This window comes from Drosophila teissieri, chromosome 3L (assembly GCF_016746235.2).
Source record: "Drosophila teissieri strain GT53w chromosome 3L, Prin_Dtei_1.1, whole genome shotgun sequence".
Lineage (NCBI taxonomy): Eukaryota > Metazoa > Arthropoda > Insecta > Diptera > Drosophilidae > Drosophila > Drosophila teissieri.
In genome coordinates, this window is record NC_053031.1 from 2,190,397 (window position 1) to 2,209,463 (window position 19,067).

The window sequence follows — 19,067 nt, forward strand, 5'->3', positions numbered from 1 at the left end:
CGCTTATCATTACTATGCAAACCCTCGGGGATATTTGGTGTTATAAATTATGTCAATAAATTGGAGTGAGGAATAGTATCATAGTGATAAGCGCATGATTAAGCAAACATGTGTGCAGTGCTTGAATTAATCAGGAACATATGATATTAATTTGTAGTTATCATGATTTATAACACTGTTATCGAGACGCACTGACGTATAACTTATATATGCATTTTGGACCCCCCTGCTTATATCTGGTAGCTAAATATAGCTATACTTCTCCAGCTAGAACTATAAATATTCTCTTGAGAAACTTCATTCGTTTTGCTAGAACAGATACTGTGGTGGAGTTTCTATGACCAATCATCATCATCAGCGTTTAATTAGGGTGTCGCTTGTTCCGAGCTCCTTATCTTATCCACTCCCTTGGAGACATTCGCAACAAGATGTGCTATCGGGTATCGGGTGATGATAACCACCTGTGGCGGCAGTACCAAAACCTCGAATGCATCTCCATTTCGACTTCGCTTTCCGCCTGGAGTAGATGTGCTGTAAATTTCCACCCGAATGAGGCTGCCATCGATGGTGGATAACGTGTGGAAGCGTTTCATGGCCATGTTGTCACTGCCGGATTTATTGGGTAAAACCCTTGCACGATCTATTACTTGCCACTCTTATTCTCCATTTCACTTGGCTATTTCCCAGTCCTCGGTTGCTTGTGGGCCAGTGGCTTCTCCTTGGGCTACTACGCCAAGTCGGCTTATGTGTACGACAACCTGTGGCCCCATTGGTACGCCCTGGTCGGCGGGTTGGTGGCCTTGGCTCTGACCCTGGGCTGGACCCTCAGGAAGCACAAGAAACAGCAGTACAGCTACGATCAGTACTATATCATTTTCTACGGGCTTCTCTGCTCGCTGATGGGAAGCTGCTTCATGCTGACTAGACAGTTGGGTGAGTAATCGTTGGAATGTTTCCTGATAAAATCAGAAATGTTTACGAATGCTGACATATGAAAGACAGAGACATCTGCCAACATTTTGGCTAAGTTTTCCATTCTTGTTGCCAGCTGTTAGCTATTACTTCAGCTTCGTGGGATTGAGTGTGCAGTACTTGGCCGGCTTTAGTTACGTGAGCCTGCGATGCGATGCCTCGGGATCACGACCGTCCAGAATCGCATTGGCCAACTCTCTGTATGCCGGAGGAATGGCCACAGGATTTGTGATTTTCAACGAGATGGAACCGCAGCGCAGCGGATTGATTGCTCTGGGAATCAATCTGCTGTTACTCTGCCTGGTTTGTCTAAACGAGCTGCTGCACCATACGGGCTGCATTAACTACAAGGAATCTAGGGATTTGGTGTTTAATCTGCTCAACGAGGAGAAAATGGTCTTCCTGCCGCGCCAGGCGATTTTGGCGCAGTTTGTGGACAGAACGGATTACCAGCTGAAGGACAGCAGGCAGTGGCTGGTGCTGATCCTGGGTGGATCTCTGGTGTGCCTCCAGAAGAGCTGCCTCCTCTTCTCACCCACCTACATGCAGCTAACGTGGAGCAGCACGGTGGGATATTTGCAGCAAACGCAGCTCTATATACCCTTTGTTCTCTACTCGGCTGGCACCAGTTTTGGAGCCCTGCTCCTGATGAGGTACACCCCCAAGTTGGTTTACCTACTCTTTGGACTCATCCAGATGACTTTGATTGTGGCACTGCTGTGCATCTACAGCGATGAGCAGTCGGAGCACTGTTTCCTGTTCCTCTGCCTCATATACATCACCATGGGAGTGCTTTCGAGTCAGGGCATCCACTGGCTCCTGGAGTGCTCACCCTTCCTCCACACAGAGTTGGCCCTGGCCACGGGATTCGTTCTGCAGCTCTGCGTTATCGAGGGCTCCAAGTACGAGTCCTACGCCACGGACACTTGGATTGCGCTGATAATAGTGAGTGTAATAACTCTGGGTCTCACTGCCCTGGCCATTCCTGTAGTGCAGTGGCTCCAGCCGCACTCCGCCAGTCTCGTGGATGTGCGCAACCGCCTGCTGGGCATCCGTCGCCAGTCGCTGCCCCCGGAGCAGACCCAATTCTGGCACACCAACCACTTCCTGGCCCACAACAAGCCCGCCAACCAGCTGGAATCCGTGCAGCTGGGCAGGAGCAGGGTCTTCCAGCAGTATCCGATCAGCGGGAGTGACATCGCGGAGAACCACAAAGGCGACAAGTTCTGATAATAAAGTGTTGCACTTTAAACCCCCACTCGTTGGTGTTTTGTCTATCCCAATCATTACTCAATCTCAGTAGTGCTGTCATTGGATTTGCTCTGCTATTTGTCTTCATCGTCGGAGTATATTGACTTGCACAAAATTTGTCAGACATTCTCTATTTTATATGGAAATCTGAACATATTTCGAAAATGTATAATAAGTATGCTCAGTTCTGCTTTCATTCAAGAGATTCCTTTACCACAAGCACACATAATCCATCTGCAAACCAATTCGACCACATAATTTGGCTTTTTAAAAAGCATTTTTAAGCTGCAGGTGCTGCGAAATCCGTTGCTTTGTAATAAGCCCTTCTCGGAGATTATTAATTATTTATGAGTCGGCATTATGATTTCCACAGCTCCAAAGAAATAAATCACCTCTGAAAAGGGCTTTGAAATACAAAGTTGAGCAACCGGGTGGGTAGCCAACATTAATGATTTTTATTGATTTTTAAGCAAATTAAATTGTGCGTAAACCGCAAACTGAATTTATCATAAAGTCGCTTTATCAGTCGACTTCTTCCGCTGCGGCTTCTTGGCTCTGCATTTTTATTGCCGAAACATTAAACATTTATATCCGCTATCAATTCCGTAACGACGGCAAGAGCGTAATCGCATCTCGACTGTTGCCGGCTGAAATTTTCCGGTTCTACCTAATTTAATTTTCGTAGAGAATCGAACCGGGGTCCAAAACCCGGAGCGGAGCAACGTGCAATGGCAATAAAAGCGTTAAATTTGTTTATTTTTCCCAGCCTCGCAAGTCCGCCGGGTATTCTACCCCCCAGGCTTCCCCGCCATCCCAGCCATGGCAGCCATTGGGTTTTCGGTTCGATTTCACTGTTTTTCCATCCATCCGCTCTCCTGTTTAGAGTGCGGCATACCTTCCGGACCCGCTGGATATCCTCCCACACGAAGGATGTCCATGCCCATATATATGTATGTACTCGTACACCATATAGCCTCCGCTCCGGGCACTCCACGTTCCTTTGTTTTTGCTTCACCATTGTTTTTAAGTGGATACCGATGCCGATGCCGTTGCCGGCACCTCCTTTGTTCCTGCTGCATCGGTAGGGGCAAAGTGGGAGCCACCGGCAGTTCCGATGCCCTTATCACTAATGAAGTGGCCAATGAACTGTAGCCCCAAAGATTAAAGCGAAATTAAATGGCCAGCCGAAAATTGATTGATCGAAAAAGGTGCGCAACCCAAACAAGAACACAGAACCGCCCAGGAAAATAAATGAGAGGAATTATTTAAACCGATTTAGGTTGCGGTTCACCGTATTCCAATATGTTGTGTGGTCAGGGTATAAGAGAGATAAAAAGTGTGTGTATCCCACCACACACTCCAGAGGAATTACGTTTAAATTGGCTTAAATTCACGACAGATGCCGCAAACTTTTTCAGTCAAGTAGTTTTTCCAAATGTGGACGAGGATATTATACATATATTTTGGTAACTGTGTGGCAGTTGGCTTTTATATAAATCCAAAATTATTTATTGTTGAGGAACTTAGTACAATCAAAGTTTCTTTTGACATTTATCCAACTTCTTATGACCTTCAATCATCGTATAAAATTGTCTAAATTATTGTTCTAAAGTGTTAAGGCTTGAATAAAGCATCACATGGGCATAATGAAATCAATATCTAGTTTCGCATCGGAATTTATCGCATCGCGCTGCTGACCGAACCTCAGAGATGCTGGCAGCAGCTAGAGGTTACTTTTTCTCTTCCTCCGCTTGACATTCTCTGAGTCCTCCACGGCCAACTTGAATTCCTTGACGACCTCGGGCAGCGCCTCGTCCGCCGCGTCCACCGTCCAGTTCTCCAGATGCGGCGGTCGGTGGTGCAGGATGAAGGGATTGATGATGGCCGCCACGCCCTCCGCATTGTTGAGGTGAACGTGGTGGGTGCCCTGCACTTCGTGGAGTTCAAAGTGCGGGTTGTTCTCCCTGAGGATGCCAATCACCTCGTCGCTCTGCTCGTCTATGAAGTTCGACTCGGAGCCCTTGATCACGCAGTAGGGCACATTCTTGATGGTCCTGGCCAGCTCAGCGGCAAAGGGCGGACTCGTGTGGAACTCCGTGTAGTACTTGCAACGGCCGTCGCGCGAGAAGAAGAACTTGGCCGGAAACTTGGTGGAGCGGCTGATGTTGCGCTCCAGGATGTGGCGGCAGTTCTGCAGCTCCACCGAGTATTCGGAGCCCTTGTGCAGGACCTGCTCCAGCTCTGGGTAGGTGTACGCCGGCGGCTCCTGGCGCTTGGCATTCGCGAATCGCTCGTCCTCCACCATGTAGCCCTCAATGTTGGTGCGCAGGTAGTCGATCTGCGAGGCGGGTTTCCTATAGCGGGTCTTCACTATATCTATGCTGACCAGCATGTCGGTGCGATGTGGGTACAGCGAGGCAAATATGAAGCACAACATGGCGCTCATCGAGTGGGCCATGAGGGACACCTTCTGCCAGCCGTACTCCTCCATAACGCGCAGGATCACGCACAGGTAGTCCACGAAGTGGTAGGCGATCCCCTCGGGCAGCTTCGAGGAGTATCCGTGGCCGGGCAGGTCGATGCACAGCACTCCCAGGTGTTTAGGCAGCAGGGGCAGCAATTTGTCCCACGTGCCCAGGTTATCCAGCCAGCCGTGAAGCGCCAGGATGGGTCGTACCTGCCGATTGCCGTACCACCTGCCCACCACATACCCCCACGGCATGTCGATGCGCACGTCCTTGGGCTCCTGAAATGCACAGAGAGAAATTGCTTAATACGATATTAATGCACAACTAAGGTGGACAACATGCAGGACTTCAGTTAAAAGGCAACTTATATATGTGTTTTCTCCTGGTGTAGGAAAGTACCGAGAAAGCGTTGCACGAGGAAAAAAAGTTGCTTGCAAAGGGGGGCTTTGGAATTTGAAAAGGGTGAGGGTTTGTCCAGCTTGTTAGCTGTTAATTGCCAGTGGGCAACTTGGTAGCTGCTTTCGGCCCGCTGTCAACCAGTTTGGCTTAGATAGGTTTTCGGTTTAGTGGAGGATGTCGAGCAGACTGGCCAGGCAGGTTAGAAACTCGCCAGTGGCGATTCCCAAACTTCATTTTGGGAATGCTTATTTCCAATTTCCTATGCCCTGAACTGAACTGAGCACTAAACACTTTCGAAAGTGCAGAAATTCGTTGAATGAAAAGTGCTTAAATTAAATCTGCGAAACAAGAGAGTGCAGCATTCAGGGCCTTTGAAGACCCATGTCATATGGCCATATCATTTATCTCCGCCGATGCGAACTGGTGCGTACGAGTATTTCCCCATCCCGGGCGATTTGATCAATTGGTTTGTTCGAAAAAGTTGAAGTGGCTGACAACTGAGCGAGTTTTTCGGAGGGGGACCAGGTGTCAACTGATGGACAGGAGGCCCCGCAGTGCCACGAGCTGCCTGGGCAACAATTTATCATCTAGTTCTTACTTTGTTTCGGCTCCAATCGATAAGCGATTGTGTATCCACTGCAATTGACTGATGCTGCACTGCACATGCAAACCCCGCAAAGTTCGAACAAATGGATTTTCGTAGTTTGCCACCGCAGATAAACTTTTTCCGGGCTCAGTTTAGCACGGTCGCTCAACTTGAAAATCAGCGCCGAGTACTTTCAACTGTAACGACATTTTCCGAGGGGTAAATACATATAGTAGGGGAAAGAGGAAGCTGGAAGGGAAAACTTTTAGAGCATCCGCCCGACAGTTTGATGAACTCCTAATGAGCTAGATAATCGAAGAATACTAATTTGAACCCATTAGCGTACACAAAGGAAAAAACTGGCGTCAAACAATAAAGATTAAAAAACAAGAAATGGTTTAAACGAGAAATAAATTCTATAGAGTGCCATGTGTTTGTACTTTTGCCTTGTTGTTTACAAGTCCAGATTAATATCTTTATGTTTTGAAGCAATTATCAGCGTGGGTTTTCAGGTCATTTAAAGTGGTTTATGACGAAAGTTTTCGCCACCACGTCCACTTAACCAGAACAACATTCCACCGGTAGCTGATGGCTCCAAGTAGACATTGACTTTGATTCGCATTAGCGGGAATCTTATCAGCTCGAAGAGTCCAAGGCGATAAGAATGCAATTCCGTTCAAAGGTAAGAAATACGTACAAAAGGGGCAGCTAAACGTGTCTAATCCGTATATTTGAACTGGAATCTATTCCGCTCGATAGCAGGTCGTATAACGCCAAGCAAATGATAATTATAGACGCCAGCCTTCGATCAATTTAACTCCATATAATAATCACCTGTTCATGTGCCTCGATGGCGTTGCCTCGACCCTCAGATTTCGATGTCATTTTAGTTGGCGATCTGTACGTAGTGAATGGCACAATCGAAATCCCAACTAATTCCGACACGCGCCGTGTCGGAAACTATATACGCAATGTGTGTGGGAAAACTTTTCTATTTTTATAATATAATTACTAAATTAGTTGAACACTAGCGAGATCGAGCCGAAGAGAAGTGCCCGCCAGCGGGGCATAAACAAAACTAAATCGCGTTTCGCCAGAGAAGCCGATTAAATTATAACTGCGACCGAACTTTAATCAGCGGTGTTTCCAAATCAGAAATCGGGAGAGCTCTTTTAAGAGAATGGGAACCGACCCTATAAACAGGCTTTATAGGGAGAACTAAAAAAGCGATCCATCGAAAGCTTTTTGGGGGGAAGATAAATGCTTAGTCAGTTTTGATTGCGATACGGAATGAGAGTGAGTATCAGTGAGCGGGGGAAAAGCTTTCAATGCCCCAATGCAATGTATTAACAAAAGACCGTACTAACAAAAAGTATTACGGATCAAAGGTTAAAAAGTTCAAAAAACTGAACGAATTGAAAATACATTGTAAGAAAATATGATAAATCGGAAATAAGTTATGTCGCCACTTAACTAATTATGAATGCATTCTGTAAAAGTTTAAAATATATTAATAGCATTAATAAACATGTTACAACTGCCTACAAATTTCATGTAGCCACAAACCATATAAATAAAATCCCTAAATGACACACCAATTAAACCCAATTATTAGGTTTCAAATAAACCGAGAGTATGAAAAACATTAAAATTACAATGCTGATATCACGATGGCATCACAAAATGTGTACTCATCCATACAAAATCGAATATTTAGCCAGATAAACATAAATATTTATGGATTTCATATTCCAAAAGTGACTATCAAATAATTGATGCAAACATGCCAAACCTCATAATGCCAAACCAGAAAATAAAACACTCCAGAAAATTGCTTTTTGACCAAAACTCCAAAGATAGGTTGAAAAAAGTGAAATTTTTCATATTTTATTATTAATTTTTATGAGATTGGCAAAAAAGCATACGCGCACATTCCAATAAAATGCAAATGAATTCGATTTGTGTGTTCTTTATAGCATTTTTTATGCAGCCTGCAATCGGCTCAAAAATTAATAAACGAGCAGATCAATAAATATTTATTTAGCTCTCCAGGGATGAAACAAAACTTGGCTCGGGGTCAGCTTATATTTTGTTGGCCAAAACAGACAGAATATGTTCAAAAAACCATTGGCCTCTTTCGACAACAGTTTACACAATAGATGTGTTTAGTTTTTGCTAAATGGAAACCATTTGAAAATCCTATCGCACTCGCTGGGGGCTGTGGCTCAAATCATAAATCTTCATGGAGTGCAAATTGAATGTGTTGCCGCGAGTGGCCAGCGACTGTTTCGCGCAGTGCCATAAATAACGAATCGAAACCATAAATCTGGCGATGAAAAGTATGGAAACCCGTTTTAATTTCCAATGCAATTAAAACGGCAAAGGCTAGGTTTTACGATTCACCATTCACGATTTTCGATTCAGGATTCAGGATCAGAGGCCATGCGAAATGGTTGGTCAGTTGGCTGGTTGGCTGGATGGCCAAGAAAGGAAACACCGGTGCGGTGTTTAATCAAATGCATCTGCTGCTGACCAAATGGCGGAATCCCGAATCCTGTTAGCACCTTACCGACCCGCTCGGAATTTCGAAGCTCGCAGCAAAATCAAATTACGCTGCATGCAGCACCGGCCACAGGACATAGTTCACCTGCCACCCGACGCCCATGCCGCCCCCCTTGCCACTAATGACATTCGAATGACATTGGTGGATGCTGCCGAACTTGGCTAATGACTCCGGTTCCCCTCCGGCCGCATTGCCTGGAATGTGGCCACATTTACATGTGGGTTTGAAACTAGAGCATAATTTAAAGCTGCTCTGTTCTTAGTCCCATTTTAATATATTCCTTATTGGTAGTCTGCAAATATAAATACATCTTGCTTAACTAATTATCTATGCTTATAGCCAGTTAATATTAAATTCGAAATTAGGTCAAAAGTATCTAAGCGGAATGACAGCCTTCAGCACGGAATCATTTGCACGTCTCGCTTGGCCAAAGATTTACACTTCGTATTTTCTGGATTTATGCCAAAGTAAAGGCATTGGCGGTGCCTGCCACGCCCATTAGTGACGTGTTCCGCCCTAATATTGTAGCTAGGTGCAAAATGCAAAGTAATGGGCTTTGAAAATGCCTGCCAAGCAGGCCAACGAAGCAGGCAAACTCCTGCCGAATATGAAAATACCCTTTAAATGGATTGGAGATTATTTTTAGCAATAGGTAAATAGGTAAATGCTAGATGAATGCTAGGTAAATGCTGGATGATTATACCTTATTTCTATCTAACTTAGTTAATAGAACATAGTTACAATAAGTGCAGCCATGTGATCTAATTGGCTGCAAATAGGGAACACAAACGTCGGTCTTCGGCAGTTAATCTGCCATCCAGCATTCTGAGCTCCTGTTTTCTGGTCTGGCCTTTTGTCTGGCACTCGAGTGAAAAGCTTTTGTCGGCGCATGGAAATTTGACGGAAATTGTTTGGTCTGATGGATGCAGCTGCAGATGCACCTCGTCCTCGTCGCTGGATCCTACTCCTTCCGACCGATCCTGCTCCTTCTGCTAGTTTGGTTACTGTGTACCTTTGACTAATGGTCTCGTCTCCCCGTTCTCTGTTGGCTGTGTCAATCCTTCAGCTAAGTAAGCAGACAGTTTTTAGCATTATGGTCAGTTGAAAGGCCATAAACTGGCCTGTTCAGCAGAGTCTTGTCTAACCGAATGAAAATGGCAATTTCAATAGAATTTAAGCCTGATTCTTGCTGTCGAGCGGGAAGCGAGGATTACGCCAAGCGAAATAAATGCAAATCGCATTAGAATAAATTTCGGCTGGTCGCACTCTGGCAGCGTGACTGCAACTGCAGAATAATGTCCTTAGAATGGCCAACCAGACGGGGCATCTCGAGCAGCGAACTTTGGCGTCAGGTAGCCCAGATAGTGAAAAGGAAATATATACAAGCACTTTGCGAAAAGTTCTTGCAAATGGCATTCGTGACTTTTCAGAATATACAAAACAGGCATTTTGTGTACAGCTAAAACCAGAGACAACAAAATATATAAAATAGGCATTATTCGGCTTAATAAATATGCAACTGAATTATGATTTGGCCCAGTGTACAAACTCCGCGAATACTCGTAGCATCATTACGCTGAAGGAGCATGGACCATTCAAAAGCCAGTTGAACTTTTTAATGCATAATTTATTGTCGACTTGGCCACGGTTAACTAACTGAGAAACAGCCAGCGGGCACAGGTTAAAGCCAGACGCGTTTTTTGTTCACTTTGTTGTGTATTTTCTATGCGCAGTGGGGAAAATCAGTTAGAACAATTGGGTTGGGATGCAGATCGGTGGCGCATCATAAATATTTATGAAAAGTCTGGCCAGGCACGTAGCACCGAAAGCACCTCATGTAGGAACACCGGCGAATGGTCGTCCAAATTTATTGTGCTCCTTTGGCAAACTCATCTTTAATGCGGGCACATGCGGCACGTATAAATATTGAGGCGAAATATTTATCTGCATTTGATTGTTGATTTATCTTCGAGAGAAAATAAAATAAATATAAGCAGAAATGTGGCTAGAATGAGGTGTTCGTAGATTTATGTTGGCTAATATAAATTCAAGTCCGCTCATCCAGCTATATATGATTTAACTCTGAGCAAGCTGTTTATTCAGTAAAACTCAAAATTATATTTATTTTCCTAATATCAGCATAACTCTGTTCAGTTATGTGCACTGTCAAAACTTTAACGATCAAGCAATTTAATCAAAGAGAGCTGAGATATTTTCTTTATCCCTATCGTATCGCCATCTGTCTGCAACTGTCCAACCATTTTGTGCTTCCCACTGTGAAAAGTTTTCAGATTTGTTTGCGTGTTTCGCTGGAGCAAAGTAAAGTTGCAAAACCAAATCGCACGATCCGAGTCACAACTATCAATTAAACTAATTAGCTTGATTTCCCAGCCGAGTTGCCCGACCAAGGGACACGCCCAAAACTTTCGCCTTGGCTCTCGACTTCCTTTTGGGCTGCGGTTGCGCTGGAAAATTCAATCAGCGCGTGCAGAAAAACGCAATCAAATGATTAAGTCAACAAATGATGGCAAATTGCTAGGGCCGCAGCTTGTGCCGGACTTTTGGGATGCACTGTGTGCGGAAAATCGAAGCCAGAAAGCAAAAAGTCGCCGCAACGGCCAATGACGTTGTTTCCACCGAGGTCTTTCTCCAAACTTTGCCCAACTTCTCCTCGGGGATTCCCCCTTTTTACTATTTTTTTTACCGCAGCAGAGCAGCAGCATTTTAAGCAGGTGAAGAGTCGAAAAAACTTGCAGCTTTCCTAATGAGTGTGGTACTTTTGGCTATTGATTAAATGAAGGTTGCTGCCAGCTGTTTCCCCGTCTTCTTTTCCTGCTGGCCAACATATTTTTGCCATTTTTATGGCCTAGCCTAGCCCGCTTTTTGGTCCACATTCAAATTCAATTGACTGGGCGTGGCACGTGCTACAGGGTACACATCTATCCATCTATATCTATAGTGAGTGTGTGGCCACCTCCTTCGAGCATATACTTTTTTTGGCGCGATTGCCTGGCAGGAAATTTATTTATATTCAATTTGTGAATTTATGCCACTTTTTTGCCCGGGAAGACGGCGACAATGCCGGGGGAAATTCAGTTTGGTGCAGTTGCATCAATGGGGCAGGATGCAGGCTATGTGAGGAGTGCACTAGGCGAAAATGTGTCGGGGATTCGGGGCTTGGGGGTAGACTTGATGGGCTTATGGCAAGCTAAGCGAGTGGATATTCTCATAAGAGGATTTCGAAGAGATCCTAAGGAGCAGATTGTTGAAAAATATATTTAAAGATGATTTAGACAATATTATGGCAATAAAATATTGAAAGATGAGGGATGGAGAGTGAAGCATAAGAACCCAAGATACGGATTGCTTTATTTGCACAAATATTAAGAACTTTAAAAAATGTTATCATATGATTGTACGTACTTCAAACAGAAAAATACTTTGACATGAACATAATGATAACTGATTGGCATGCAATAAGAATGAAGATGCTAGAGGCAAATTTGCAAATATTTATGTGCAATTTTACATATATTATTTAAAAGATATAACTGAAAATATGGACTTCAATTTGGTTAAAATTTCTCGCAGTGCCTTACAAAACCTTTGTTAACATCTTGCTCAGACTTGCCGTTCCGCGGAAGGAAACTTAATGCTGTATTTACGGCCACTGATGCAGTTACTTCTACTGATGGTCCGTCTGTTGCCTGTCGATAAGGTCGCGGTACCGCATGGATATATTTTCCGCTAAATCATAAACACATTTGGTCGCTGCCGTTCTGGCTGATTACCTAATCTGAAGGACTAAATACTGTGTACCATTACCTGGTAGTTCCCTACGGTACAGTCCTAACCCATGGAAAACCAGCGGTACCTACTGGTCTACCTAGCCATCCAACAGACGGTACTTAGGTAGAGGTCGATTCTCTGGGTATATATAGTGTCATTTGGCTGGGAATCCTTCATTCCGTCGATGTCCTTCCACAGCGATAGTCAGCACCGAATCGTCGTCCGTTGAGAGCGTGAGTTTTTGTGTAACTGTGATAGTTAGACCCAGTGCCAAGTGCCCAGGATGTTATTCCTAGCGCCGCGCAAACATCTGTTTGCCACCAACCTGATCATCCTGCTGATGATCTACGTGATGCGCAAGTGCCTGCAGCTCTTCTGCATCATCGAGAACCGCGCCGTCCATCCGGCAGAGGAGGAAGAGGAGGTGGTCAAGTTGCCGGAAAGGGAGATCCTCCAGAAGCGCCGCGGCGGCTTCACCATCATCCCAGCTGCCATGCACCAGAGCATGCACGGCTTTGGCTACGGCGAGGGTCACTACCAGATCTTCGTGGAGAAGAAGGAGCGCAACCTGCCCACCAAATCGCGCCTCAACGCGGCCACTGCCGAAGTCAAGCTGAATCCCAATTAGTTGGTGCTTCGGGACCAAAGGAAACCACTGACATCCCAGCATGTCAATGACAATGTGCCAATTGAGCCAGCAACAAAATCAATCCCCATCCCCAAATATCCCTTTACATCCAAGTCTTCTTCAATAGTCTAAATAATATCTACATGCATGCAACAAACACTTATTTTGTACAATCATCAAAGCGCATTATTGGCCATAATAAAAAATTTAAAAAAATAGTTCTTCTTATTAGTTTCTTTATATTCCTTCTGTTGGTGATGCTTGTAAATTATATTCAAGCTTCTTTCATAAGCATCCAGTTCACGCACAACATTTTTGCTTGGGAGTTAATAAAATATTTTCTTTGTAGGCAATTTTGATTGATGTGAACATTTGAGGTGATTTGCACCTTTTCTGCTTACTTAGATTTTTACTTAAAGGCAGATTTCTAGAGAGACTGAAACGGATTTCATGCCACTTGAAAAATTATATGCCGCGGAGGAGGCGGCCTCGCTGATCGCGTGGGTGTTGCAGCAACATTAAATGGCGCCAAATTTATCACAAAGTAGCAGAACGCCCATGTAGCAGGACAGGATGGGGGTTGGGGATGCCTGAGGAGGGAGCTGGAGCTGGAAGATGGGCCTGAGTGGCAGAGGCAACAACAATGTCTGACAATATGCTGAAGTAATTTGCAAATACTCTTGCCAAAAGGGGCGTAAGTGAGGTATATGGATTAGTACGGTCTAAATTATTTAATTAGTTTAATGCGGTGTTGCATTTAAATAATAAGCGCACTCAACCAAAAATTAGCAGTAGATAATTTGTGTTTATTATTAAGCGCATTTACATTTATAATGCACGCGGCAGCATTACATATATTTGTAGCTGTATTAATTATTGATGCCATCTATTAAGTTGATTGGCATTAAGCGTATGTTAATAAGGATATTCATTTATTGTGCAACTACGATTTGTTATATTTGCCACTCATTGGCAGTACAAGTTTCCTAAGTGGTCTGTTACTCTATGGTAATAATGTTGCAGAGCATTACCTAAGGCCCAAAAACTTGTATAGGGCTTCTAATCCCCCCTTTGTCAGGGCATTTCCAGGTCGCCACTAACGGTGGCCCACTTCCATTGTTCGGCATTGGCCAAGATAAGGACGACGGAGATGGCAGGACTCGGCTCGAGCGCAGCAATTGTTAGCAAATCTATCATCATCATCTGGCTAAGCACGTGTCTGTAATGCGTGTGTGAGTGCCTGTCTCTTTCTCCCGATTATCCCCGTCTTTCTCTGTCCCGCTTGTGCCTGTCTCTTTCTGATGTTTATCCCCGTATCTCTCTCTCTCTCTTCCGCTTGTAGCCGCCTCTGTCGCTGCTAAGCTGGTTGTAGAAGCAGAGACAATGTGTGAGCGTGCAACATTCTCTGCATTGCAATATAAATGAAGGAAAATTTTTAAGTTGTAAGCTGCATCATCAGCGCTCGAGCTGCATATAAATTATCCCGCCAAATAAAGCATCCATCCACATCCACATACACATACACCCAACCACAGGACATTATAGTCGTGATTGTTATTGCTGTAATTCTAATTCCATAACTATGTGGCTCTGGGCATTATCCATACGCCATGTGGCCATGTGGTGTCGCCCATACGCCGTGTGGAACGTGCGCTCCTCGGCAGCTGTTGATGTGTAAAAATGAAATGTCAGTCGGATAAGCGCCCACAGGCTTCCTGGCCATAATGAGGTGGCTCCGAGGGGCTAACCCACCTAACCCATTGACGTCGCTGGACACTTCTCTCACCCCTTTGATCGCTACGTGCTCCAGTTTCTTTCTATCTGTGGCTCTGCCCGCATAAAACGTTAAGCTCTGATGTAAATCATGTCGCCATTGTTACTCCCGTAGTTTTGTGCGCTGCTGGACTCATTATAATTAACAATTTATAAAGCGTTAATCCACATACACTTACACCAAAACTATGTGGCTCACCAACACAAACATAGCTGCTGAGCACTATTAGAAATTAGATCTTTTCCGGTATAAATGATAGTTGTGTGCTTATGCATCTGTGATGTTTGTATTAACATTTTTAACAATCTAATCCTTATTTTAATCTTAAACCAGCAAAAATCAATGGAAATCTTTTTATTCAAATATTTAATAATTCGCGACTTCCCATTTTTGAAGTGTACAATATCCATTGACAGTAATTTGCCAAGGCAGCCAAAAGAGCATGTTCAGCAACAGCTATAGCAAAATCCAGCCAAACAAACAAGTCAGTGGCGTGGGGCAACAGGGGGATGGGATGAGAGTGAGTAAGCAGCTTTCATTGCTGGAATCCCCTCGTTTCCTGCCCTCCATCCTCCTCCATACGCGTCGCGGATGCCGTCCTGCCGCCCAACTGCTCCACTGGCACGTCGCGCGCATTAAGAAGATGAGCTGCATTTTTCATGCATGTGAAGTTGAGATTGCAGCTGCTCCTCCTTTCGCCCTTCGTCCTCATCGAGCCTTGCTCATTTCGTTTTGGACTGGCTTTTAGCTGCTCCTCGGCATCTCCCACTGCGGAGGCATCCGCATCCTTGCGAGCTCCTTTGGCTTCTACACCATCATTCCGCTCATCAGCGTCATTTGTATTAATTGCCCAAGCATTTTGCTCTGCGCAATGATACCGAAAATGGGGGGCTCTATTGTCATTTTGTTTGCCAGAGTTTTCCGCAGTTTTCGTTTGGCGGTTTCCCTTATTTTTTCACATGACTTTTAATGGTTTTAAAAAATGTGAAACAGAAGCTTGTCCCTAAATAAATTGAAAGATGTCGGCAAATATCAAGCACCCTGGCACTTTCGTTGGAAAATACAACCATACAACTATCGACAGTTTTTCCGCTGACTTTCCCAACAAATTGCCAATTTAGCAATCCGCCAACAGTTTGGCAGCCACTGGCTCAATACTAGTTAAGCCGCATCGACTTTTATGGTCGCTCAATTAGTGGCTCAATCGATGGAAAAACAGCGCGTTCGATTGAATTTTATTGAGTCTTTAATTGATGCCATGCATGCTGGGATTGCACATTTTCCGATGGCCAAACAATACTAACAGCGACTGTGGAAATTTCACCGAATTCCCGCACTCACATTGCAAGGATAATTAGAAAAGCAAACAGCGGATGGGGAAGTCATGTAAATGATTTGAAAATGACAACAAATTGCCGTACTTCCTTCCTTCCCCACTTAAAAATTGCTTGAGGCGGCTGCGGAAAAACAAAGAAACCCATTTCAAAACCGTTCAGCACTGAATGGGGCAATTAAGCGGCGCTAATGAAGCGGCAACTGCCACAAAATTCGCGTTGCATTTTAAGAGCACAAATATCCAAATGAAATGCCAACTGCAAATGGACAAATGCAAACAAAAAATTGCGGAATAAACTTTAATCAAATTGCCAAACGAGGCGAGCGAAATAAAAACCGGTAGCCATGGCATAATAAATAAATATTCGATTTTAAATCAACCAAAATGGAGCAAAACAATATGCAACAGTGGAAAGTAAATTAAAATTCGATGAAATTACCAGCGCCAGTAAATACAATAAAAATATATATTTAAATAGGTCTGAATTGAATGTGAATATGTGAATATACACTCGCATTCAAAACAATAAAATGCTTGAATTAGTATACAAAACTTAATATTTGTTCATCAATTAAATACAATAAATAATCTTTTTGTGATTTATTCTACTTTGTTTGCATCAATCTTTTTAAAGCTATTAAGATCTCCTAGTATTTTGAACACGGCTGTTTATATTTTAAGCGGCTTTCCGAGCCGATATATGTGTGGCCACAAAAAGACACACATAAAAACCAAGCCACAATGGTTTGCGCTCATAAATAAAGTAATTAAATTAAATAAACCTCAAAAGAACATCAGTCAGTCGGCATCGCGATTCAGCAAGTGCCAAAAGACACATGGCATGGCATGCCTTGCGAATTAAATATTAAAAATCAATTAAGTGGGTATTTCAAAATGTGTTCCCCGAGTTTTCAGCAAATTTATTTGTCCTTCGGCTTAGTCGACTCACTTGTCGTCGGAGCGGCGCCAAAGTCCTGCCACCATAAACACATGTATGGACATTGCGCATACGCCGCGTGGTCGGCGGCGGTCGGAGGCCAAACCAGAAATGTTTATTACAAGCCACTCAATAAAGTATCGAAGGCCTATAAATTGCACTGCCGATAATGCGATCACACATAACCGCCGGACACAGTGCGTAACGACAGTATGCAAACAGCACTTACTGGCTGGCACTGTGTGAGCATTGTGGTGCCAGCTATCGGCTGGCACTGTCATGTCCGCTTGGCTTGGTAACTTTCAACTCGTTACGACTCGCCTCGTTCTGCTGCATGCAAATGGAAGGACGACTGCTAGCAGGACTGCCGTGAGGATTCGTTGTGACTGCGCTGACTTGGCTGGCTCCTGCTGCCAAATGGGTCAAAGTGGCAGTCAGCCAGGCGGCCAAACCGTTTGCCGTTTGCCAAGCCCAGTGCATCACTCACTTTCGCACACGTACTCCAAATGCACTAGCGCCACATTATAACCATTTCAAAATGTTGTTAAATTTCTTTTATTTATTTTAGAGGGTTTAATTACTAAATCCTGACTGCAGTTGTTTCCAGTTTTTAGTTTAATTAGGTAATCTTTCTTTCACTGTTGCGTGCCACTCTTACATTTACAAATGCTCACATAGAAAGTTATTTGGTTATGAATTAAACAGTAATTGCCTTATTAGATGGTGCCTGTTTTATTTAGAGTGTACAGCAGCCAAGTAGGCAACACAAAAAGCTGGTAGAGAGCGAAATTGTGCGCGCTAAATTCGAAATCAAACACAAAAAATGCAAGTAAATAAAGCCGAGCTGCAAGTGTGTGTGTGTGCGACTACATGGAGCCAAAGGCAAATGTGAAGATGCAGGCGGCAGGGTCAGGGGTCACGGGTAGGGTGTAGGGTGGGGTGAGGGATCAAATGTTGGCTCAAAGAACCGCACATATGAGCACACACCGAGGCGAACCGCTTGGCCAAACATTTGTCCAGCTTACCCAGAACCAGAACCAGAACCAAAACCAGACCCAGACCCAGATCCGTGCCCATCCAATTCCTCCGGCTTGTAGGCACGTACAAATCCGATTTGCACAATTCAAACAGCGTGAGTTTCGGACGGAATGCATGCGAATTATTTGCTGATATTGCCCGCAGTCGTCACCAGCATCCATCCGCACTCGCATCCGTATCCGCATCCGCATCGCCTTCATCATCGGCATCATCATCAGCAGCATCAGCAGCCAGCAGGCTGGATGGCCATGTTTATTCCTCTTTATGCGCGACTGTCCCTGGGAATGTTTATATAATTTTAATTAATTTTCTGCGGCCAGCTTAAATCTTCATTGCTCTGGAGCAACGTAAACCGCAGACGCTTTTCCCTTAAGCCGCCAACTTTGCTTTCATTTTAATTAAAAATGCGTTTTAATGCGATTTCCCTTTCACGCCGTTGCCCTTCGCAAGTTCAAGGCAGAGGTTGCATTCCGATCGGGAAATCAGAGAATCATCAGTCGACTGCCGAGTTCCGCAACTGTTGCACTGCTGAAATGATGCTGAGGCTTCAGAAATGACAAGCAATAAATCGCATAAAGCAGAGCGAGAGAACATGCCAGCAATTCCATTAAATGTCGAATAAAAATTCAAAACAAAGCTCCTGCACACACAATGCGCAATCAAAATGAACGACAAATGCCTGGCACACATTGCAAATATTTTCCGGGCACAATTTCCTCCAGAAGCCCCCATCCCCAACAATCTGCGCCACATTCGAGACCCCGAAAGCCACATGGACGAAGATTGAATGCACTTTTTCAGCGCACGCTCGGACAATCTCGGTGTGACGCATGTGGCCCCCATCTTTGGTGCTCCTCTGCATATGATTAACCCGCACAACAAAGTGCAGATACCCCCCGAACAATGTTGACAACTTGGCTGGCAGAGTCAGGAAAAGCCAGGAAAATTTAAGGACTGCAGTGCTTTATGTGGAACATTTTAGTCAGCTTGCCGGCAAAGAAATTAAGTTGCTTGCGAAAATACCAGGAATATGCAGGAACAGATTATGCAGGGCAAGTTTATGAGGCCACACTCAGCGAAAAGTGTAATGCTTTTTGCAGAGTTAACTGCTCTTTAACTATATTTATTCAAAATTACTCGTATTTGTATTTCTGCTAAAGGCGACCATTCCATAGTGATATTAGTAGTAGTTCTACAGAATTCCCACATTTTGGTGGCTAGAAATAGTTTCAAGTGCAGGGGAAAGCGTTTTGAGTGGGGCATTAGCTCTCGTTATTATCGCACAACTTTTATGTTCCGGTCCAGTCTCCCCGCCTCCTGCAGGAC

General features: G+C 44.3%; 3 protein-coding genes across 3 annotated transcripts; 2 read left to right on the forward strand and 1 right to left on the reverse strand.

The window, feature by feature from the left end:
• The first annotated feature begins 509 nt into the window (after nucleotides 1–509).
• LOC122617517 lies at nucleotides 510–2,223 on the forward strand. Its single transcript, XM_043793410.1, has 3 exons — nucleotides 510–622; nucleotides 688–933; nucleotides 1,049–2,223. Exons 1-3 carry the CDS (start codon nucleotides 550–552, stop codon nucleotides 2,200–2,202), a joined length of 1,473 nt encoding a protein of 490 aa, XP_043649345.1. The 5' UTR covers nucleotides 510–549; the 3' UTR covers nucleotides 2,203–2,223.
• A 1,440-nt stretch (nucleotides 2,224–3,663) lies between these two features.
• On the reverse strand, nucleotides 3,664–6,761 carry LOC122616678 (probable serine hydrolase). Its single transcript, XM_043792218.1, has 2 exons — nucleotides 6,511–6,761; nucleotides 3,664–4,969 (listed from the first exon to the last, which is right to left on the reverse strand). Exons 1-2 carry the CDS (start codon nucleotides 6,559–6,561, stop codon nucleotides 3,947–3,949), a joined length of 1,074 nt encoding a protein of 357 aa, XP_043648153.1. The 5' UTR covers nucleotides 6,562–6,761; the 3' UTR covers nucleotides 3,664–3,946.
• Nucleotides 6,762–12,311: 5,550 nt separating this feature from the next.
• Nucleotides 12,312–12,656, forward strand: LOC122618068. The gene has a single exon (XM_043794200.1). The coding sequence runs from the start codon at nucleotides 12,312–12,314 to the stop codon at nucleotides 12,654–12,656; it is 345 nt and encodes a 114-aa protein (XP_043650135.1).
• Nucleotides 12,657–19,067: the final 6,411 nt, after the last annotated feature.